Raw genomic sequence first — 25,397 nt, 5'->3', positions numbered from 1 at the left:
CCACTGAGCTATGCCATCCAGGGCCACAAGATATTAATTTTATACTATTTCTCTCTATATACATGTATACGTAACCTTTTAAAAACATTTTTAAGAAAAAGAAGTGAAAAAATAATTTTAGATTTCTTCTTTTGAGATCATATGGGTTCCTTTGGTCATGATTAGAACTCAGCCTCACACTGCCCAGTATATACAGGAAAACCTCACAGTCAACCCACAGTCTCTTACATATCTCTCAGAACCTAAGAAATCTAATTTTGAAAAATACTACTTTAAGTTCTCTTTAATACTTTAGCTTCAGGTTGTCTTGAATCAAGACCAGGAATAAGAAAGGGTACTAATGGTCTTTTAAAGGAGTCACTCAGCTTAGGGGACCTGAGGGCAAAGTAGAGGAAGGGTTGGGGGGATAACCTGGGATAGAAAACCATCAAATGGGAGGGGGGGATTTAAAGATTAATCGCATTTGCATGAGTTCCTGGAAGCCAAGAAGTGTTTTTGCATGATTGTTTTTCTGTAAAGACTGGAGTGAACCCAGCCCTTATCATGGGAGCAAGAAGAAAGGCCATGAAGAAGTATGCTAAGGAGGTCGGGAATGCAAACATGGTCAATGCGACCGTCATCAAAGCAGTGAGTGATCTCTTCATTGTACTTTTCCTTCTTCCCAATCCACAGTGACCCCCACCTTTATTCAAGATTGAAGTTATAACACAGCATGAAGTCCCTAAGATAGGAAACTTTAGAAACAATATAGCTATCCTTCATGTATTAAAGATGCATGATAAGCTTAGTAATGAGAATGCTTCTGAAATAAGTAGTGATATGGGACCAGGAAAACATTGTTCTAAAAAATAAAAATCACACAGTACCTTAATAAATTTTATCATTAGTACCTTGTCATGGATTCATTCAGCTTACAGCAAAAGAACTCAAAGGCTGATTTTTACTGTTCATAAAGGCTTATGTAACTTATAGTCCATCATGCTGAACTTAACGGAATTATTTTAGAAGCTATGGGGAAATATATATAACTAAGGAGAGTGGATTTCACTGGACAAAAAAAGGGAAGAAAAGAAACAGAGCTAAAATTGAATATTATATACACATCTTTTTTGGTCACATTACAAGGCTGGGATATGGCAAATATTTTAGAAAAGATCTGATATAATCAATAGCCTAAGACTCTATGGACTGATTTTTTTTTTATAACTCTCAGAACCAAAATGTGATTTGTTCATAGAATTCTGGTATGATTTTTGGCATAGGATGCAGAAGTCGATGGAGAAGATGGTACAAAGCCTGAAGGAGAAGATGAAGAAATCAAGTACCCCCCAATAGTCATCAAGAGCACCTTCCCTGAAGAGCTACAGAGGTTCATGCCCCCTGGGGAAAATGTCCACACCGTCATTCTGGACTTCACACAAGTCAATTTTATTGATTCCGTTGGTGTAAAAACTCTGGCAGGGGTAAGCATCAGTGTGAACAAGTCATTTAAAATCTCTGTATCCAGTTTTGCCATCAGTAAAATCAGAGTTGAACTAGGGTCCCTTTCCAACTCTTAAAATTTCTTTTTTTTTTTTCAACTTTTGATTATGGAAAATTTCAAAAATATTCAAAAGTAAAAAGTATAGTATAATGAATATCCTCATGTAATTATTACTCAGCTTCAATAATTATCAATTTATGATTAATCTGATTTCACTCATGCCCCATGCCCATTTTCCCCTTCTCTTATTTTGAAGCACATGCCAGTCAACACATCATCTGTAAATAATTCAGTATATATTTCTACAAGAAGATTTTTAAAGTCATTTTTATTATACATTTATTACACATAAAGTTTAACATGAATTTTTTGATATCTCTAATTATAACTGTCCATATAAAAACAAAAGAAATAAACTATCATTTTTAAATGATTAGCTAAAAAATGCATAATTATTGAAGCAAAGTAGTTCAAGTGAATGTACTAGAATGTCTTATGTCAGTGAAATACATATTGGTAAGAAGAGACTTGTATCTGGCAGTCAAGAGAAACTAAACTTTATTTCAACATTATTACAGATTGTAAAAGAATATGGAGATGTCGGTATTTATGTGTATTTAGCAGGATGCAGTGGTAAGTACACTTGTAGAATGAGGAGAAATAGTAATATTTTTATTTTTGTTTCTCTTTTTTTTAGGAAATATTTCCCCTCAATTTTGGTTTTTGGTGAAAATGAAATTTTTTCTTCTGAAAATCACTCTAAAGCTAGCCTTGAAATTAGCCACATCCAGGAACTCCTATCACTGAGCTACTAGTGGCAGGCCTCCTGAACTGGAGTTGGTGAAAAGGAACTAACAAACCATTGTTCTGGGCTGATATATTTTTCAGTAATTATTTAATGGCTGCCATAAACATAGTTATATAAGATCATTTAGGTTTTTACATGCAATGTCTGCTGTTTTTTTATATTAAATTTTTGTGAAAACAGTGTTTGAAAATGAACTGCTTGACAGCATGCTCTGTAGGCACTCTGACCTTGCTGGTGTGCCTAATGAAACAGCCCCTATAGAGACTTTCCACATCGTAAATGCATTTGCCTTTTAACCCAGAGAATCCAGCAATGTGCTACACACATTCAAATGAAACACATACCGGTAGTCATCACAGTACTGTCTATAAAAACAAAAGACTGGAAACACTCAACTATCACACAAAAGGGGCCAATTAAATTAACTAGGCTACACCTACAAGATCAAATACCATGTAGTCATAAAAAAAATTAAGTGAAAAAATTAAATGTTTCAGAATAATATAAATTCAGAATAATATAAATAGTGTGCTTTCTTTTGGGTAAGAAAAGGGCAAAAATAAGAATATTTGTTTATATATTTACTTATATTTGCATAAATACATACTGGAAGAACACACAAGAAAATAATAAAAGTAGCTTCCTGCAACTGGGGGTGTGATGTCATGGGTACAAGAATTGGAGTGAGACTTTTTATTGTATCATTTTAATACTTAAACTGTATTAAAGTGTTACTTTTTTAAATGTTCAAGATTGATACCCAAAATGTGGACTAATTTTCTTTTCTTCTTTTTTAGCACAAGTTGTGAATGACCTCACACAAAACCTATTTTTTGAAAATCCTGCCTTATGGGAGCTGCTGTTCCACAGCATTCATGATGCAGTTTTAGGGAGCCAACTTCGAGAGGCGCTTGCAGAACAAGAAGCCTTAACTCCTCCACCCCAGGAGGATACAGAGCCCAATGCCACTCCTGAGGCGTGAGGAACTCAGCCTGGGATGGGGTATGAGCCTCTCCTGAAATTACTCATTTACACATTTTAAATACCAGAGAATAGGTTTTTTTTTTTCAAAGGGTAAATACAAGTAGTCAAGGCTTCATTTGGAGGGTGAATGATGCCTAGCAAGATGTATCTTACTTGTGTGTGTGTGTTTTTTAATTTACTACTTCCAAAATATATTGGCCTCTCACCTGCATTTATTGTGCAGTGACAGACATTTCTGTTACTTTTTAGTATTATCTTTGTCAGCCAAGCACTTATTTTTCCTTTTAAGTACCTTACCTACAAATCAGATATGCTGTTGCCAGATGGGTAGTGGTTCCTTGCTTTTGTACTTGCTGGTCTACAGATCTTCTGTAACTGAAGTTAACAAACAGTAGTGGCATACCCACAGTTTTCTGGAAGTTCTTTCTAAAACACCATATGTTTTTATAGAAGCAAGGTAAGCACATTACAGAAAAACTAGACTAGCAAAAATAAGAAAATAAAAATATTATATTGCTACCACTCAAGGATTATTGCTAACACCTTAATGTATCCTTTCAGATCTTTATGTATACATATTTACATCTTTTAACCAAAATAAGATCATACTCTACAGTGTCTGTAACCTATTTTTTTTCTCATTCCAGAACATTTTTACCTCAGACCATATTCAAATTTCCCCCACTTGTCCCCAGATTTGTAGTTGATTTGTCCAAACTAGTATCCATTGTGTGACCTTACACCATAACTGGTCATGTCCCTTTAAGTCCCTAAGTGTATCTTACTCTAGCACAGTCCCTTTTGGGATGACATGGACTTGTTAACGAGCCTGGGGCAGTTGTCCTGGAGAATCCCGTACTGGTCATGTATCTATGTGCTTCCTCAAGGTGTTATTTAGCTTGTCCTTTTATTTTCTGAACTACTTGTGATCTAGAAGTTACATCTATAGGCCTCATGGATTTGAATAAAACATTTTTTACTAGAATATATGACAGATGAGACACAGGCTTCAGCCTGCAGCACATCAGAAAAGAACACACTATGTAGTTGACCCTACTAACAGAACAGCCTAATCCCCCAATTGTGTCTTCACCTTTCTGGTTAGTGAGTTATCTGCATGGTGTTCCTTTGGCATGGAATGAATTCCTGGTTTCCCATTAGCCATTCACCTGGGAGTTTTAACATCTAGTGGTACTCTTTGCCTAAATCAGTAAATATTAAGGTTTGTTAATTTTTTTCTCTGATTTTCTTATTTCTTCTGCATTTATTAGTTGATGTTTCTATGTAAATTATTATAGCTTTCCTTCCTCAACTTGAGCTATTTAGTCATCCTTAAATACAGTTCTTACTGGAAAGGCAGATTCGTTTTTTCCATTTAATTATCAAATTCAAAGTAAGAAGTTGGTTTTATAAACAGATGGTGACAAATTAGGTTCTTTTCAATTTCTTTTTTGGTGTAATTATAGACTCATGAGTTTTTATATTTTAATGTGTTTCAGTCTGTTAGTTATTCTATTTGGTGCTAAAATTGTCACAACTGTGACCAGCAGGAGCCCCTAGAAATGTTGCTAATAGTGAAGTAGCCTGAAGACTACGTATTTAAGAAAACTAACTCCATTCCTTAGAAGTCCATAAAAGTTATTTGGTTAACTCTTCATCAAACTCAGTTTTAAGCCTATGAATGAGTAAGATGCTTATTTTCAAGTACTCTTTTTAGTTGTTCCAAAGGAGACCATTAAGACAATTTGTCATCAAAAGTTCTTATTCTTACAATTCTAACAGATCACTCTAATTCAAAGCACAAGTATTAATTGGCTAACCTGCCTAAGGCCTCCCCTGCTAAGATTTCCTGCTAATATTGTTTGCCTTTTTTATATGCTTTTTTCTTCTTTAAAAAAATGTTTTCTTATTGATTCCTTGTTTTAGTGTTCATGAAGAAAACACTGGCAGGAGAAAAGTGGTCACATCCCAGGAAAGCACTGCGCTAGCATAGGTCTACTCAAAACCAAACTCTGTGGTTTGTTTGCTTTAACTCCAGTGAGGTTTCTCATTACTTTACTAATTTAATTCAAAGTAGACCCCTTCTTTCTAATCAATTCTTTACCTAGATATACAGGGAAATTAGATATACATTCAGTTATTTCCTTGGCAATCATCATACACAAGATCCAGTACATCTGCGTTCTAATACAGACTGCCTTCTGAAAGAGCATGTAGTTGTAGAGGCTCAGCTTATACTAGAAACTTTTGTAAAAGGGCCTGCATCATTTCAGCCATTTAGGATTTTAAACAATGTTACAGAATTTTTCATTGTATATCCCTTAGCACCAGCCTTCAACAAATGCTTTACACATAGTGGAGACCCAAGTCCTAGTATTGATAGGTTGAAAGTAGTGTACAAAAAAGTATGTCTATATCTTACAAATTTGTATTTAACTTTTCTTTAATGTTTAGCCTAGTTTGAATAGAATTCTACCATGTACATAAAAAGCCCTGAAGTCTTACTGAAGGGAAATGTTTTTGTTTCAGCATGTTTCTGAGAATCTAAAAACGCACTTCAGAATGTATTTTATCTGTATGTAAATATTTTGGAATGTTTTACTTAGAATTATTTCGTCTAGTGGAAAATTTCCTGGTCTCTTTTTACTTAGTCAAGTTCCGTCTCTACCTTCTATCTGGACTTTAATAGCTGCTAGTGTATGCCTGTGTTTTTCAGCCGATTCAAATTCAGATTCTTGTTGCCCTATCAAAATGGGCATAACACACATCAATCAGTAAACATAGGGACTAGCCCTATTTTATAGTAGTAGGGGACAACCCTGTTTTCAGGAAGGTCCCATATAAACAAATGCTTTGTCTTTCTCATATCCTGCATAATATGACAGTGGTTGATCTCTACCTCATGGAGGGGTGGAATGTTTGAAAACAATGTGAACCAGGGCTCAGGGAACTCCTAGTCATGTCATAGACACTGACTCTGCATAATCATATGGCAGCTGGTAGGGGGATCCCAATTGCCAATCTCATCTGCAGTGGGACTCAAAGATAACAGTTAAAGATCTGAATCCTCTACAAGCCCTGGGAGTAGCTCACTTTGTAGTTTTCAGGTAACATCTCAAATATCCACTCCATGTGGTTTGACCCTGTATCCTTACCTGTTTAACAGAAAGGAGGTACTTGCCTCCAAAGGTACATTGAGAAAATGAGTATGCCCTCCTGTGTGCATGAGGGCAGCAAGCCCAGAGAATCTGCACTGGAGTGGGTAGGTGTGTTTTTCTGTGTTTTAGGGGGTGAGGGTGGGGGGTGTGCCCTTGTGTGGGGATGAGGGAGGGAATGCTATGTGGTGGGGAAGGCTTTATCTACTATGTCTGCCCCTTTAAACATAGTAAATCAATTTAAATTCTAAGATCAAATAAAACTTTAGTGTGAGACTGTATGCTTTAATGAGTGCAAAAAAACTGTTGGTCCTTTTTAGTATACCTTTCAGGAATGCTTAGGATTCAGTATGTTTAGATTCTTGATATGGTTTGAGTGCTGGTAAGAGTAAATATGAGAACTGATAAAAGTACCATCTAATTCTCCAAACCAAAATGCATATAGCCAACCAAAATGCATTCAGTGGTTTTGAAACCCCTCAAATCCCAGTAAAATGTTCAAAAGCTAGCTGCCTGCTTATTGACATGAATGTAATCAAGTTTGAACATCTCACAAATCCATCTTGCCTTTGAAAATGACCCACCAGCTTTTTCATTGTACTGGTATATAGCATTTACTTTGTGAACAGGTGATCCTCATCATTGTGGAAATTAAATTTTTATAAATCTGGTAACATTTTTAAATGTTATATTTTTTAAAGTATCACTGCAGTATTATTTTTCTATTCATAAATCCTTTGTATTATCTATTAGCACTCTGACTGTATAAACATACATATATACATTTTAGCTGGAGTGAGTCACTGGTTAATATATATTTTATCTTCTTAAATATGGTATAGACATACTGATCTATATACTGTTTATGCTATCTGCATATACATGCCTGGGCAGGGACATCTGTTTTTCAATTTATTGTACATCTGATGTGTGGTCAGTTAGCTTTTTGTCATGTACCTAAGTGAGATGTCAAGATTTAGAGCCTATAACATGTCAACTTGAGTGAGGTCAACATATCCAATTTGAGTTGTCTCCAACTGGTGCATATGATGTATGTGACTACATGAAAAACTGGTAAAGAGTGTGTTCTAACTGCTTACATTTATTAAAACATTATAAAAATATACATTATTAATCATTCACTTGAGCATATTTTATTATAAGCAGAACCTACATATGGTTTGGTCTGTTTTATACCTCATGAAAGACTAGGGCACGTTTAGGGAAGAGAAATTTTCTGGTAAGTTTCACAAACATGAAAAACCAAGAGAGTATTGGTTGGATTTTATGAATAAAGGGCTTTAATATTTCAGCTTGAAACTTTCATGTTTTAAATATTTCATTATTATACTTATAGCATTTTCTATGTTGTCAACCTTTAATGAATTTAATGTATACAGCTCTATTTTGCATTACTTACTTATGAATATTGAACTACAATAAAAATATTCTTTATTGTGCCTGGATCTCTATATTTGGAGGGAGGGAATTGTGGTGGTAAAGGGGAGGGGATCTGGTGGTGTTGCACAAGAAATTATTTTAAAGAGATGTTAAGAATTTTAATGCAACTTTTATTAAGAAATGCCTTACTGTAGACCAGTAGTCTAACAGGAGCTTTACCAAAATTTAAACCATTAATTTATAAAATGAAAATAAGTATTTTTCTGTATGAAGCCAATTCCTGATTTTCTGAATTACATTATTATCTGTATATACTTTCCTTTCTGCTTTATTACTTAACTGGTCATTAAAAATCAACAATTCTACCCTGGCTGGTGTAGCTCAGTGGATTGAGCGCGGGCTGCGAACCAAAGTGTCGCGGGTTCGATTCCCAGTCAGGGCACATGCCTGGGTTGCAGGCCACGGCCCCCAACAACCGCACATTGATGTTTCTCTCTCTCTCTTTCTCCCTCCCTTCCCTCTCTAAAAATAAATAAATAAAATCTTTAAAAAAATAATAATAAAATAAAATAAAAATCAACAATTCTTTTTAAATATTTTATTTATTTTTAGAGAGGAGAAGGGAGGGAGAAAGAGGGAGAGAAACATCAATGTGTGGATGTTCCCCATATCCCTGGGTTGCCTGGGGACCTGGCCTGCAACCCAGGCATGTGCCCCGACTGGGAATCGAACCAGCAACCCTTTAGTTCACAGGCCAGCACCCAATCCATTGAGCCACACCAGCCTGAGCTCAACAATTCTTGATTAATTCAAAATCAAGTCAAATAGCAAAGCAAAACATATAATATCAGATGCTTCTTCCCTTTAAAAAATAAGTTTGGCTAAAGCTTTATTATTTAACATGCTAGGGAAAAACTACGAAATGCATGTAGTCATGTGCCTAGATGGGCTATTCTGATGAAGACAGAAGAGCACATTGGTTATGAGCATAGCAGATGGAGCTGACAAACTTCAACTTGAATCCTAGCTCTGCTACAAGTCAATTTGGTAGCAAAAATCTGCATTCATTAGATAAAGGTCTATCAGATCCACCTCTCTGGGCAGATACTAGGAGGATACAATGACATATGTACAGCACCCAACCAATACAAGCCCAAAACATATATGCACTCAGCAAGTACTTTATGATATGGGACACTTAAATGGTAGTAGGTCAAAAAACTGTCTTACATACGCTGTAATAAGCCTTTCTGACCAATGATATTAGATATCACCTATTGTACTACAGAGAAGACATATCTGAAAAGCATATAATTTTGAAACCATTTATTGTTTGTGTGAAATGGTTATTAACAAGTCTATATAAGCTTAGGATTCCAATTAAAAGAAGTATTTCATGAAAGCTTTCAGGGCTTAGTTGTACGTCATATAGCGTGGAGTAGCACTGAATTTGGCATAGGACTTAATGACCTTATTTACAGCCTCCAAGAAATCTTTCTCAGTAGCAATTTTTCTCCGTGCTCTGATGGCAAACATACCAGCTTCTGTGCAGACACTTCTAATCTCAGCACCTTTCAAAAATAAATAAATAAAAAATAAAAAAAATAAAAAAGATAGGCTTAATCAGAGCAGACAGGACAGACAGACCAGCAAATATAGACAAGACCTTTGAACCTACCAGTGCTATTTGGACACAGTCGTGCTAACAACTCAAATCTGATATCTCTTTCAACGCTCATTGAACGTGCATGAATCTTAAAAATGTGAGTCCGACCCTAAAAATAGAGGAATTGAAAAATATTACAATGGAAAACATCACAGGAATAAAAAATTTCAAAAATCCCATTTCTAAAAAGAAATTATTTTCTTACCTCAAGATCAGGTAAGCTAAATTCAATCTTCCTATCCAGTCTCCCTGGCCTCATCAGTGCTGGATCCAAAGTGTCAGGTCTGTTAGTGGCCATGAGCACTTTAATGTTGCCTCGAGGGTCAAAGCCATCCAGCTGATTGATCAATTCCAACATTGTTCTCTGTACTTCATTGTCGCCTCCAGCACCATCATCAAAACGAGCCCCTAAGACAAAAGGAAACACATCCAGTCACAGCAGCACTATACCAACTTGAAAGTACTGCAGTCTTGGCTCACACCATGCCCTCCAGTGCAAGCAAATAGCCAGTTTCAAGTAAATCCTGTAAGAACTGCCCACTTCTCACAAAGCTAGTTAGAAAGTGAATCTTTTAAGACTCATAGATTTATTTAATATAAGCTCCTCTAAAGTAGTTTTAATTATCTTTAAGGAATTTTGTTTCTGAAATCACTCAAGAACACCTCCGTTGTATACCTGGACCAGGCGGCAGAATACACAGAAACTTTAGCACTGGAATATAAAAAACTGCCATACTCTTCTAAATTTCTCAAAACTGTCCCTAAAAATAAGGCTAAATCCGCAATATAGCAGAAATATAACTTACACTATCACACCATTTTGGATATACTAGAGTACTCACTGTTAATCTCAGTCTCTCATTTCAACCAAAATAGCAAAAACAAAACAAAAAACCTCCAAACACACACTTTTATTTTTAAATTGTATATATACAGTTGTATTTATGTATTATATACATTATAACAAAAAATTAAAAATTGAGATTAAGATTAAATATAAAAAAAATTCTATTATTTTTTTCCCACACCCTAATACTGTTTTATACACAACCCACTTAGGAAAGCATAGCTTCAGAGCATCCTGACAGCATGAGGCTTATGGCTTATTCCAACGATACTATAAAAATGACTTCAGAGTCACCACACTGCATCAATACACTGTACTCAAATTAACCACTTAAAGACATTAACTACAGGCGTCCAAGCCCAACACAACCATCCAGTATAAAAGCAAGATTCCAGGTAACATAACCACATTCCCCAAACAGTGTTACAAAGTTCACCATATTTTCAAGTCATTTTTGTCACTAAGTTCATTAAATAACAAATATCTGGACATATATTCTCCAACTGGTAAGGATTATTACTTTCACAGACTGAAACAACAATGAAGACCCATAGAGCAGTTTAGTTTTCAAAGTCTATCACATTTATTACTTAAAGCTCTCAAAAACCCATGAAATAAACAGGGCAAGAATCATCATACCCTTTATAAGATGAGCTAACTGAGGTTCAGAGTTAGTTATAATAACTTGTCTAGATCACACAAGATAATATGTATTTCATCAGATCTATGAAGCTAACAGTAACATTATTTTTCGTACACTTTATAAAATACCACCACCAATGGAATTGTTAAAATGTGTCATATGAGTGATAATAAAGTACAAAGGTAAAGACTTTGAGAAACAGCAATGTTATGTAACATTTCTTTCTTCCTTTATGGTATAGCCCTACTGTTTATTAGATTTGTGGCTCCAATGTGGCAGAGCTCATAGAAGAGTTGGAATTAAAAGTTGTACAAGTTGAACATATTAGGAGAACTCTACACATACTACTTTAGGGCTCTCATGAAACCCAACCCTAAAATAGCTCTCTAAAATACCATCCATACCTCCAATAGCATCAATTTCATCAAAGAAGATAAGGCAGGCTTTTTTTGTTCTGGCCATTTCAAAGAGCTCTCGAACCATCCGCGCCCCCTAATGAGAAAAATAATTTAATTCACAGTTGGTTTCTAAGTCTTTTAAAAATATAATAAGATAAACTTCAAACTTTTCAATATTCCTAATGGTATTCTCAAACATTATTACCTAAGGCTTTTTCAAAAAAAACTGAAGTTTATTACCTATTCCATTAAACTGTACTTATTAGCCTTAAATTAAATAGTCATAACTGTAAGACCTGAAGAGATTAAATTAACACTATTGAAATAAAGGCACCATTTCAATCAGTAACACTTGAGTAACTAAAAGCATTTGATTTATCCCGTGGCATTCCTAATCACCAAATTTGATATGTAAGTGTTGCTCAGGGGATAAAAGTACTCTGTATCTCAATTCGTGCAACCCTTTTCTAATTCTTATTTTAAGTATACTAATCATTAATGCTTCAGGCACTATATATACAGCACTAGACTTACTTTATATTGAAAAAAATCTGTGTGTGCGTACACAGTTGTACATGTGCAGATAGATACTCTTCTATGTTCTCTCTTTCTCAGGGGACCATAAAAGGCTGGCCCTAAAGTGAACATACACTTTTGAATGCATTCACCAGGCATTTCTGGGGTATTTCTCTTGCAAACTCAATCCACAAGAAATGTCATCTTTCTGAGTAGGGAGCATGGTGATTAAAAATGTTAAGCAGTTGTTTATTTATAAATTTAAGAGAAGGCTGGTGGCTTCTACACTACTAATTACAATCCATCAATCAAGAAATTTCAGGTCTCAATCTTCAATGTGAAAGTGCCATTTTAATTTCATCCATACTTTATAAAATCTTTCAGAGCTACATATTCTTTACGATTAATTTACTTTACCTCACCAACGTATTTCTGCACAAGTTCAGATCCAATAACTCGAATGAAGCAAGCATCAGTCCTATTAGCAACTGCCCGAGCACAGAGTGTCTTGCCTGTACCTGGCGGACCAAAGAGCAGCACACCCTTGGGAGGCTCGATGCCAAGGTTAACGAATCTCTCCGGCTGTGATGGAGACATAATTTTTATAATTATGTATAATAGAGTTCTGTATAATAAAAATAAGACTACTTTTATATCAATATATCTAAATCAAAATTATTAAGTCCACAATCTATATATTTGATCTAAATAATAACTTATTCTAAACAAGATCTTAACTAGATCAATAGCTTAACAAGATCAATAGCATAAAGCTGAATAGCTTTTAAAGGTATTTCTACTATCCAGACTTCATTTTTTCCCTAATTTAAAAAAATTCTAGTGTTTAGCCCTGGCTGGTATAGCTCAGTAGATTGGGTGAGAGACTGCAAACCAAAGGGTTGCTAGTTCGAGTCAGGGCACAAGCCAGGGTTGCAGGCCAGGTCCTTAGTCGGGGGCGCAAGAGAGGCAACCACACATTGACGTTTCTCTCCCTCTTTCTCCTTTCCTTCCCCTCTCTCTAAAAATAAATAAAATCTTTTTAAAAATTATAGTGTTTAAAGAACAAAAGCCTTATCTGGTATTTAATATCTTAGTTTCCCATTATCATCCCAAGGTTACTTTGATTCCATTTAAACCCACTTATTCTTGATATCATTAAAACGCATGATTTCCTCTACAATAACCTATAACATATTTAACATACTGTCAAAACTTATACCTCAACCTTCTGTGTCACTTAAACAGAAGAACTTTTTCCTGAACACGCTTAACCACTCAATCCTTTTGCTTTCTTTTTTGAAACTCAACTCTCCACATCTCTATCCTATATCCCCTCAAAATTTTTCATTAAGGAAAATATAAAATTTAAAAAGCTACCTAATATATAGATAATTTTAGTGCACAGTCCACAAAAGGCTATCAAATCTTTATATGAAGTAATTTCATATTTCATATTACATTAAAAAATGTCACAGACTCAGTCACTTACATGAAGCAGAGGGGTTTCAACTACTTCTCGAAGTTTCTCAATCTGTTCCTTACAGCCACCCACATCACTGTATGTGACATCAGGTTTTTCCTCTACCTAAGAGAGGGAAGAAAATGTACAACATAGTCACAGCCTTTTGAATACTAGTCCTAATGTTCTATCTGGTAGAGTAGACCCAATATCTTAAAAGAAAAATCAGACTTACAGCAAGTAAGAATTTTTTAAAAATGGAATATATTGCCCAGTGTGCTAGAACCACTTGCTATATTACTTATGATAATAAGTGGGAGACAAGCTAGTAAAGTAAAGACTAATAAAGACTTTTTCAACTGAAAAATGGTTTTAAAAATTTGGGCAAATTAACACATACTCACACATTAACAGTTTATGAGTTAAAAGTTTCAGAATTTTTTGAGATGGTGCAGTTGCATTCTAAGTCATGCCATTTCTTTTCCTTCCACAGTTTCTTACCTGCATCATGGTAACTGTTGGATCAATCTTAGGAGGCAGTGGAATGTGAATTTGATACTTATTTCTGTCCACACTAGAAAGGTAAAAAAGATCCTCACTAATACATTCAAAAAATTTTCTAAGTGAATTATTAGGTATTCTATATACATTAATTACATTAACTCAATCTTAACTATCCTAGAGCAAGTGCTTCCTCCACCTACAATATGTAAACTTAAATAGACTGGCAAACTCAACTCTCAACTTCTGCACTTAGTTTGATTATGACATTTGAAGTCATTCATAAAAAGCCATAGTGGAGATGGGGGAAAACGAAAGCGAGAGGTCAGAAAGGGGATGCAGGAGAAAAGATGTTCAACTGTAAAACTCAACTAGATTATCCCATGGTATTCCACGGCAACAAGTGCATTCATTCAGAAGAAAGTCAAGGATGTGAATGTGACACGGTATCTTTAATGAAAGGTGAATATTTACTGTAAGTAGAAATCTTACCCAACTCTCATTCCTTCTTCAATGTCAGTAGGTGCCACCTGATCACTGAGGTCCACCACAAACTTGGCAAACTGCTTCACATTGATAATGTACTTCGGGTCCTCCGAATCAGCATTGATTATCTTTGTACATCTAACACAGCAAATGACTTGATTAGAGTAAGAAACTTAACCCACTAATAATGAATTCAAGTAACTAGAGTCTCCGCTGGAGCAGGTGTAAACTGGAACTGCAGAAACTGGGCCACTGTTAAAGATCCTTTTCTATAAAATACGCTCAGGCCCAAGGGTCCACCCAACTTAAGCCAAGTCATAAAATTTTCAAAAAATGCAAACCTCTGGGAAATTAAACCCAAGTATTTCACTATTAAGAAGTTCTCAAATTCTTTATTCCTTTATTAGTGACTCCTTTATTAGTGATACTTTTCTATGTCTTAAGTCAGCGATTTTCAATCAGTGTGCTGTAGCACACTGGTGTGCCACAAGAATTTTCAAAACATGCAATACCCAACTATTTAGTCAGGGGCACTGACCTCTTTTCCCTTAAGTTGTCAAATAATAAAATGACTACACCCCATACAACAATAGCTGCCCAGTGTGAATGAATCAAAATTGTACCTTTTTGGGGATCAGATCAGCAAAAAAATGTTTTTTGGCAGGCTGCAGAATTTTTTACTAATTAGTTTATATGTGCCATGAGATGAAAAAGGTTGAAAATCACTATTTCACATTACTTTCCTCTGTATTTTCCCTATGAGAAGACAGTCATCTTGTCTTATACCAAGGAATAAATGTGTTTTTCCATTCTTTCCTGAGTTTATACCTCAAATCCATTTTTACTGTGGTTGCTACTTTTAACTTCAATGTATTCTTTTTCTGTGACATAATGAAGGCAAATTTGTAATAGTATGTACATTATAGCAGAAAGTATTCTGCCTTTCTCTTCTAAATTATCTGTCTACTAAAGACAAAAACAAAAAACAGAACTCATGTTAAAAAGGACTCATGTCATAAGCTGTAGCAATAAATCACCAGGATGTACAAAACAGTCTCTAGAGTATACATACAGGTGGCATGGAAAGTAAGGTGCAGACACTTTGTCCTTGGAGCATAACTCTGTGGCGGAACTATTTTCTGTGATTAGCCAAGTTCTACCAGGGAGGTAGAATTATATATATAAAAAGTATCTGTCAGTACTTTGACAGACCAAGCCAACATTATATGCACAGATAGGGTTTTTTTTAATCCACAGCCGAAAAAGTACAGACAATACAGGGACCTCAACTTCCAGAATGCTGAACTAAGGACCTTTAAAAGCATGTTCCTCCCTGAAAGCAAAGTGAACACTGGAAAAAAACAGTCAAAATCAACATTTTCCCAACTCTGCAAATGGTGGGGGTGAAGGGTAGGGGAAACAGATTAAGTTGGGAGCTCCCTAAAGCCCAACCCTCTCAGAACTGTCACTATGTGACTTGCCTAGAAGCTCAGAACATCCTTGTCTTTATTTAACGGGACTCAGAGCTCTCTCTGTGTGAACACCCCTGCCCAGAGGGCATTTGTTGGAAACGATCAGTGACAATTATTTAACATCATGACTGTCTGAGGCAGCACTGTACTAGTTGTGGCTAACAAGAGGCTGGCCAAAACATTTCACAGGAAAAACAGCACAAAGCAGCAATAATAACAAACCCTGAGGAAAGGGAAAATCTGATTTCCAGAGTTGACATATTACATTACTTAAAATGTCCAGTTTCTATCAAGAAAAGTTTGAGAGACAAAAAGAAATAGGAAAGTAAGGCCCATTCATAGGAAAAAAGGAGTCCACAGAAACTGTCCCTGAGGAAGCTTATACATTGGTCATACCATACAAAAACTTTAATCAGTATCATAAATATTTAAAAAAAACTGAAGGACACTATGTTTAAACAATTAATGGGAAGTATGAGAATAATGTCTCACCAAATAAAGAATATCAATGGAGAGAGAAATTAAGCTGGAACATTATTTGACTATAAAAAGAAATGATGTCCTGATACATGCTACAACATGGATGAATCTTCAAACATTATGCTGAGTAAAAGAAACCAGAAACAAGGCCATACATTTATATGAGGTGATTCCTTTTATATGAACTATCCATGACAGGCAAGTCCATGCAAAGTAGTTACGTTGGTGCCAGGAACTAAAGAGAGGGGAACAGAAACTGCTAATGGGTATGGGGTTTCTTTCTGAGGTAATGAAGATATTCTGGAAAGGGTAAAACAGAAGGTATCAAGAAATGCTAGGTAAGAAGCAGGGTGGGATTAGTGGTGTTGATAACTTTCTGAAAATGAGGAGGGTGCAGAGGTGAAAGGGAAAAGTAAGTGAACCTGTTGCTGAAATTCTCTAGTCCTCTGTCTCCACTGTTCTTTCAAAATATTGGAGGTTAGAGACAACAGGAGATTGAAAACAAGCGTTCTGGGAAACAGGATCATCCAAACAAAAAGATCTAAAGATATTGACACTGAAGGCTCCACAACTAAACATCCAACTGTATTAGCTATTGTGAAGCTTAGGACTGACACGCTTCACTATTGGATCTAGAGCTTCTATCAGGTTTTCCTTTGGTCTCCCACTAAAACCAAAGACCAAAGTAAGATTACCAGGCACCTAAGCATAAAAGACAGACACAGATCAAGCAAGATGAAAAAACATCTTAGAGGAAGCAGAAACCTTCTAGTTATCATTAGTTTCCACAAAGATGAGAACATACTACAACCAATGTATGAGAACAGGACATTCAAAAAAACAGCAAAACACATACAATGGAAGAGAAAAGAGCTCTTGGATACTAAAAACTTGAGAAGAGAAATAGAAAAAAATAATCAATAGAAGGATGCAAAAATAAAGTTAAGAAAATCTCATAAAAGAGGGCACAAAAAAAAAAAGCAAGAGAGAAAGATTATCATATAAGAGAAGCAATCCAGGAGGTCCAATATCTGAATCACAGAAGTCCGCAAGAGAGAAATTCTATTATTTGGATATTGGAAAATGAAAAGAAATTATTAACAAATAGTTTCAAGAAAATGTGCCACACTGAAGGACATGTGAGCCCAGTGTCATAAATGAAAATAGACTAACACCCAGATACATTGTCATGAAATTTCAGAACAAATGAGAACCAAGACTACAGGCCAAGATGGAGGCATAGATAGGCACACTGTGCCCCTCGCACAACCAAAATAAGATCAGCAACAATTTAGAAACAAGATAACAACCAGATCTGACAGAAAATTGGACTGTATGGAAGTCGGACAACCACAGAGTTAAAATATACACATTCATCCAGACCAGTAGGAGGCATGGAGTTGGGCAGCTGGGCAGAGGGGTGAAGGCACAAAAAGCAGTGGCATATCCCAGGTGCAAAAGGCATCCCAAGTGCAAGACCACAGCAGGCAAACCCTGGGAACACAGGCGGCTGGCAGACCCAGTGAGGCAGTGACTTTGAAGCAAGGCACTGCGCGCAAGGCGCTTGGCTGTCCGGGCCACATTTGCACACAGATAAACCAGGCGAAATTGGGCAGGGAGATGGACCTCGAAACCCAGGGTCCCAAGTGCTGGGAAACAGAACTTCAGGACATTGATTGAAAATACCTGTGGGGGTTGAGGTGTAGGGAGAGAGAGACTCCCAGCCTCACAGGAGAGTGGGATGGAGAGACTCACGGGGTCCTAGAACATATACAAGCCCACCTTCACGGGAATTAGCAATAGAAAGGCCCAGTTAGCTTGGGGGAAGCGGAGGAACCACTGGGTTGCCCCACCCTGATGAACACCTAAGGCTCCGCCCCTCACTACACAACAGGTGCGACCAGATTTTAAAAAAAAAAAAAAAGGCTCAAACGTAAGTACAAATCAAAGATCTTGAGCAAACACTTTTAAGCAACAAAGAGATAGACAACCTAACAGATGCACAGTTCAAAGCACTGGTGAGCAGGATGCTTACAGAATTGGTTGAATTTGGTTCCAAACTAGATGAAAAAATGAAGGCTACAATAAGTGAAATGAAGAAAAATGCACAGGGAACGAATAGTGATGGGAAGGAAACTGGGACTCAAATCAACAGAGTAGACCAGAAGGAAGAAAGAAACAACCAAACAGAAAAGAATGGAGAAACAAGAATTCAAAAAAATGAGAAGCTTAGGAACCTCCAGGACATCTTTAAACATTCCAACATCTGAATTATAGGGGTACCAGAAGGGGAAGAGGAAGAACAACAAGTGGAAAAGTTATCTGAAGAAATAATAAAGGGGAACTTCCCCCATCTGGCAAAGGAAATAGACTTCCAGGAAGTCCAGGAAGCTCAGAGAGTCCCAAAGAAGTTGAACCCAAGGAGGAACACACCAAGGCACATCATAGTTACATTAGCCAAGATTAAAATGAAGGAGAGAATTCTAGAAGCAGCAAGAGATAAGGGAACAGTAACCTACAAAGGAGTTCCCATCAGACTGTCAGCTGATTTCTCAAGGGAGACCTTGCAGGCAAGAAGGGGCTCAAAAGAAGTATTCCAAGTCATGAAGGGCAAGGGCCTACATCCAAGATTGCTCTATCCAGCAAAGCTTTCATTTAGAATGGAAGGGCAAATAAAGTGCTTCTCAGATAAGGTCTAGTTAAAGGAGTTCATCACCACCAAGCCCTTATTTTATGAAATGTTAAAGGGACTTATCTAAGAAAAAGAAGATAAAAAACATGTATAGTAAAATGACGGTAAATTCACAATTATTAACAACCACATCTAAAACAAAAACAAAAACAGACTAAGCAAATAACTAGAACAGGAACAGAACCACAGAAATGGAGATCACATGGAGGGTTAGCAACAGGGGAGTAGGATGAAGAGAGAGGGGGGAAAGGTACAGAGAATAAGTAGCATAGATGGTAGGTAGAAAATAGACAGGGGGAGGGCAAGAATAGTATAGGAAATGTAGAAGTTAAAGAACTTATGACACATGGACATGAACTAAAGGGGGGGAATATGGGTGGGAGAGGGTGTGCAGCGTAGAGGGTAATGAAGGGGGAAAATGGGACAACTGTAATAGCATAATCAATAAAATATATTAAAAAAAATAAAAAGTGAAAAAAAAAAAAGAACAAGAACAAGTGAGAACCAGAGGAGACCCTGCAACTTTCAGAGGAAAAATAAGTCACATGGGCTGGGAATCAGAATGGCTTCAGGCTAACAACACTGGAGATGGAGGACAATGCCTTCAAAATTCTGTAGCAGAAAGAACTTTATACTAGCCAAGACATTTCAAACTTATGTGGTCTCAAAATATTACCTCTCAATGACCCTCTTTCAAGAAGCTACTAAAGACTATAGCCCATCTAATGAAGGAAAAAGTAAATAAAAAAGAGAGGTACACAAGGGATAGGAGAGGCAAAGGGAACCTCCAGAGTAAGAAGGTGCAGGATGATTGTGATTCAACAGGCACAAAGGACAACTGGTTAGCCCTGGCTAGTGTGGCTCAGTGGACTGAGTGCCAGCCTGTGAACCAAAACATAGCTGGTTTGATTCCCAGTCAGGGCACATGCCTGGGTTGGGGACCAGGTGCCCAGCTGGGGGCATGTGAGAGGCAACCACACATTGATGTTTTTCTCTCTGTCCTTCTCCCTCTCTTCCAGTCTCTCTAAGAATAAATACATATTTTTTTTTAAAAAAGGACAACTAGTCAAAATGAAGCAGGTTGTAAAGTGCTGGGGAAGACTTCTTCAGGAAGATGAACTTGAGAGAATACCTGATGCAGCTGGTGCACCTGAGATATGCATGAGAAAAAAATCTGAGGGACCCAATGCATCTGAAGAGCAATTTAAACAATGAGGAAAAACTGAGGGGTTTAGTAATATACATAGAAAACCAAGCAAATGAAAAAACAATTAGGACAAGAAAAAGAAAAAGTGGTACAAGAAAGGAAAAGTAATTACTATTTACTTCTTGGTTCTTTGTGATCAGGGTTCACATAGCCATAATTATAAAAATACTGAATACTAATCCAACCTACATTTTAATGTAATTACTTTGGAAGGATGTAGGTATAGGAAGACAGACAGCAGGATTAAGAGGACCAAACTATTTTTAGCAGTTAGCATATCTGAGAAAAGGGGTAGTGGGACAATGAAGAGGAAACGGAAAATTTTCACATTTGCTCTGCATCTTTCTGTATCACTTGAATCTTTTATATGATTATATCCTCGCCTATTTCTTGAACAACAGTTTAAGGCATAAATTTTTAACCCCAGATACTTCTGTAGAAATTTTTCTTCACTTGGAATTTGAAATAAAAATTCTTTATGATTACCACATTAAACCCAAGACTCAAATAAATTTCCAGAGGACATACCTCGCAACCTGCAAAGGCTGTTCACTCTGGAGTGTTTGCTTATCTGCAGCCAAATCCCAGAGTGCTGGTGGGGCCAGGCCAGTGTCAGACTCTTTAATACCTACATAGAGAGATTACAAAATTCACTAGAATGTACTACATCATCCCAAAAGCAAGCTTTCTCAAACTCTGACACTTTGGACTGAATAATCTGTTGTGGAGGAGTCCTGTGCATTACAGGATGGTTAGCAGCATTCCTGGACACTAGCCACTAGGAGCCACTAGCACCACATCCCCGTCAAGTCATGAGAATAAAGAATATCTCCAAAGCCCTGGCTGGTGTAGCTCAGTGGATTGAGTGCGGGCTGCAAACCAAAGTGTCGCAGGTTCGATTCCCAGTCAGGGTACATGCCTGGGTTGCAGGCCATAACCCCCAGCAACCGCACATTGATGTTTCACTCTCTCTCTCTATCTCCCTCCCTTCTCTCTCTAAAAATAAATAAATAAAATCTTTAAAAAATAAAAAGAATATCTCCAAAAAAAAAAAAAGAATATCTCCAGCCCTGGCTGGCATAGCTCAGTGGACTGAGTGCAGGCCTGCGAACCAAAGAGTCACCAGTTCGAATCCCAGTCCAGGGAACGTGCCTGGGTTGCAAGCCAGGTTTCCAGTAGGGGGGGCATGTAAAAAGCAACTGCACATTGATTATTTCTCTCCCTCTCTTTCTCCTTCCCTTCCCCCTCTCTGAAAATAAATAAAATAATAAATAAAATATTAAAAAAAGAAAAGAAAAGAAAGAGTATCTCCAGACACTGCCAAATGTCCTAGGAGAAGGGGAAATAAAATTGTCCCAGCTATGAAAACCACTGCCCTAAGGTAGTCATAAGCCAAAAATTTAATGCCATATTTGACATTTTTTTGTGGTCAAGTACTATAAAACTTTACCACTCAAATTCTCAAAAAGAAAACTTTCCAATTACTAAGCAACAGCTAACTTCAAGCAATACCACGTAAAATCATATTGTATTCAATAAGGAACTTGAACTTGTTTATTAGAGTTTACTAAACTTGGCTTTGAACAGAAACATTACTTGCTTAAAGGATGATGTTGTTTATTAATTGCTTAAAGCATTAAACTTGTTTCTAAAAGATAGTAAAAGAGATTGTTAAATGAGGCCCAATTTCTCAACAGACAGGAAGGATAGTAATTTTTTAAAATCTGTAATTCATGAAAAGGCAATACTTGTATTTAAAATCCTTTGATACAATTAACACATTACTTTAGAACAAGAAAACAGGAATTAAAAATATATATACCAGTGAGCTCATTAATTTTCTTGAGAAGTTGTTGAATGTCATCCTCAACCTGCTTGATCTGCCTAGAGTAAGTGCTCTGACCCTAGAAAATAAAGAGCAGTTTAATTAGAGTATCAGGAAAGCAACAATCTATTAAACTACAAAACATTAACAACTCATACACTTCAAGTACTGTAAACACCTGTATAAATTATTTTAAATATCTTCTGATAAGAGGCCCACACTTTAATTACAAATAGTATAAAAATAATGTATAAACTTAGACATGCTGGATATTTACACTCTGATCTATTCTATAGAAACTGTAGAAAGGTAACTATTTTCACTTAAAATTACTATAAACTGCTAGTTGTTATTTTCTAGTCATTTTGGAGGAATAATACCAACAACAGTTCTTATTTCAACATAACACATCTATTATTTTGTAACCACTGAAAGGACTTACATAAGTTTTCAGCAAGGCAATGTCACCCTCATCCAGAGCTGAAAGAAAAGAGATAATACATGAAATTCAAACAAAAGAAATTAGATCTAATGATTCTTTTCTGTTCACTTGAAACCTTATTAGGTAAGTGAGAAAAACTGTGCAAAGCTGTTATATATAAACGCAATCATCAAACAGTTCCCAGAACCATGAATATTTTATCTGATTTGGTGAAAGCAGATTTAAAAAAAAAAAAAAAAAGCCCATCTGTTGTGGCTCAGTGGATTGAGCACAGGCCTGAAGGTCCAGGCCTGGGTTGCTAGTTTGCAGGCCAGGTCCCCAGTTGGGAGTGTGTGAGAGGCAGGCAATTGCACATCTATGTTTCTCTCCCTCTCATTATCCCTCCCTTGCCATCTCTCTAAAAATAAATAAATAAAATCTTGGAAAAAAACCAACAACATAACATATCTACTCTGAAATCTGAAAGAGTTGTGTCCCAACAAGAATAGGGAGCCCAAAAAACAGTTTGAGAATCAAAACAACCTGGCACCAGTCCCCCAAAAATCATTCATTTGCTAAGTAACTTTGGAAAAACTACTTAATCTCTGAGCATTAGTTTTGTCATCTGAAAAACAAAGATATTAATAATTTACCCTCAAAGTGTTGCTATAAAGATCAAATAAAATATGGATGAAGAACATAAACTGCTATACACACATTACCCATAAGTGTATCCAAGGGATAAATTTATCAATACATTTAAAGAATAACATACTCAGAGAAATACACAGATGAAATGTTAAATCTCTGTAACTAAGTTTTCCATGAAGCGAATGAGTACCTCTGACATTTACAATACCCTAAAATATTTTAAAGGGAAAGAGTAGAATAAGGAATGAAAGTAGAGAGGAAATGCTCTTTCTTTAGGGGGAGGCTGGAAACAGAGAAGGGTGCTAGGAGAGGTTGAAGTTGTTTAGGAAGGGAAAAGTAAGAAAAAAGAGGGAGAAAAACCACCCTAAGAATGCTTTAAAATAGTCTATAAGGAACGAAAGAAGAAAAAACATAAAGATGAGACTACATAAGGCTACTGGGGAGAAACTGTGTATGAAAACAGTATGCATACCTCATTCACTGTGGGTAAAAGTGACACAGTTTCTACTAAAGTAATTCTGCCCTGTCAAAACTACAACTCCATTTCTAAAATTTATTCTACAGTCTGTGTTTGTGCATGTGGTGAAAGTTATAGAAAAAAGGTTACTGATTGCTCTATAATGGTCAACAAATTGGAAGAAATCTAAATGTCCATCAATAATGATTAATTTCATACATCACACCCCAAAAACTGAAATACTATGCAGAGACACACAACAGTGGCTCTTTTATATGTTAAGATTGAAAAGCAAGATGTACAGCATGCTGCATTTTTTAAAAAACAGGAGAAACGTATAAACAAAATTGCTTGTGTATGTATAGAAAATGTCTAGAAAGATAATGCAAAATAGCATCATTAGTTGCCTCTGTGGATAAGTGGGTGACCAGGGCCAAGTATGAGACACTTCTCAATATATCTTTTTTCTTCCTTTTGAGTTTCAGGCATGTAAACGTATTATCTAGTTAAATGATTACTTTTTAAAAAAAGAAAATTATGTTTCTGGATCCTGGCTCCAAGCTGTCACACTTGAGGGCGGAAGAACAACAGGAAAGACGATCCAGGTGACTCAGCACCTCCAGGCAGGGAAACTTTTCAAGGCCTTCAAGGCCAAGCAAGGTGAGTGCCTTCTTCAAGACCTGAGAGATGAGCATGAATAAAAATGTCAAGCAGTGGGAGATGAATACAGAACTTGGAGCGGGATGAGGGAGACAGAGTGGGCTGGCAGGTTAACGCGCTACAGCCCGGGATCAAATCACAAGCGGCACAAAAGGGAGCGAGCACTGAGCACCGAACAAGAATCCTGCCTCCCTCCAGGGCAAGCCTGGTCCTAATCGCGGTCCAGACCTTCTGCCTACGTCAACTGACCTCGGATAGGTTTGTCGTCCTTCTCCTCCTCTTTCGTTTTCCTCTGATCCACACCTAGGTAATCCGGCATTTTAAAAGTTTCAAGAACCCCAGCTCCGCAGTTATTACACAGCACCTTCCTCGCTTCCGGTGGTGCTCACTCTTTTTCCCTCCCCGGAAGTAGAGCCCGCTCCGCGGGTCCCTTTACTGTGCGCACTAGCGGCGGAAGAGAGTCCTAGGAGAGGCGTGCTCCTGTCGGTATTTATGCAAAGTGGGGAGAATTTCGTGTTAGAAGAAAACCTTAATCTACCCCGACTTTCACCATGCCAAGGGTCCCTGAGCAACAGATCTCAAGACCAACCCTGGCTCAGTCGCTGATTTTTTATGTGTACTGTGTACTCTTGGGCAACTTCTTTATATACGCGTTAATGATCCCTTTGCTTCACAGTATTGTGAAGGCTTTAAATAAGTGTTTTAAGTTACTGCATGTTAGAGATGCCATAATAGTGGTTAGATCTACAGGTAGAGTGAAGGTAAATAGGAGTTGCCCATCAATTTGAGTTAACTTGGGATGAAGAGGTAAATGGTTTCAATTTTTGAGCCTGCTTCTAAAGCAGAATGGAACCACCCTCAGATACAAAGAAGTTGAGGAAGAGAGCAGGTTTTGAGAAAAATGAATTTGGGAGGTGAGGAACAGAAGAGAGCAGTTGGGAGACAACTGTAGGATATATATATACAGATTTAATATATACATAAAATATATATGGATAAATATAGATAAAATATATATACATATATATACATATACATATATATTTGTATATATATTTATATATGTATACAAATATATATAAAATAAATATAGATAAAATATATATACAGATTTTAAAAAATACATACATATATATGTGTGTATATATATATACATATATATATGTGTATGTATGTATTTTTTTT

General features: G+C 36.6%; 2 protein-coding genes across 3 annotated transcripts in view; one reads left to right on the top strand and one right to left on the bottom strand.

Moving 5' to 3' along the window:
• Positions 1-7,204, top strand: part of SLC26A5 (solute carrier family 26 member 5) — a 36,464-nt gene extending 29,260 nt beyond the window's left edge. For both annotated transcript variants that reach the window (XM_045828306.1, XM_045828305.1), the window contains 4 exons: positions 520-627; positions 1,263-1,463; positions 2,062-2,116; positions 3,089-7,204. In XM_045828306.1, the coding sequence (XP_045684262.1) occupies positions 520-627; positions 1,263-1,463; positions 2,062-2,116; positions 3,089-3,273 (549 nt within the window). In that variant the 3' untranslated portion in view covers positions 3,274-7,204. The remainder of the gene's footprint in view (positions 1-519; positions 628-1,262; positions 1,464-2,061; positions 2,117-3,088) is intronic.
• Positions 7,205-9,142: 1,938 nt separating this feature from the next.
• On the bottom strand, positions 9,143-24,610 carry PSMC2 (proteasome 26S subunit, ATPase 2). Its single transcript, XM_045827592.1, has 12 exons — positions 24,462-24,610; positions 22,466-22,503; positions 22,021-22,102; positions 20,727-20,826; positions 14,354-14,485; positions 13,862-13,934; positions 13,391-13,486; positions 12,319-12,483; positions 11,392-11,479; positions 9,703-9,905; positions 9,510-9,606; positions 9,143-9,402 (listed from the first exon to the last, which is right to left on the bottom strand). The coding sequence occupies exons 1-12, from the start codon at positions 24,529-24,531 to the stop codon at positions 9,245-9,247; spliced, it is 1,302 nt and encodes a 433-aa protein (XP_045683548.1). The 5' UTR covers positions 24,532-24,610; the 3' UTR covers positions 9,143-9,244.
• Between the last annotated feature and the right edge of the window lie 787 nt (positions 24,611-25,397).

Source organism: Phyllostomus hastatus, unplaced genomic scaffold (genome assembly GCF_019186645.2).
Source record: "Phyllostomus hastatus isolate PE091 unplaced genomic scaffold, TTU_PhHast_1.1 phas_scaffold_78, whole genome shotgun sequence".
In the NCBI taxonomy this organism is placed as follows: Eukaryota; Metazoa; Chordata; class Mammalia; order Chiroptera; family Phyllostomidae; genus Phyllostomus; species Phyllostomus hastatus.
This window is presented reverse-complemented; position numbering and strand designations above follow the sequence as displayed.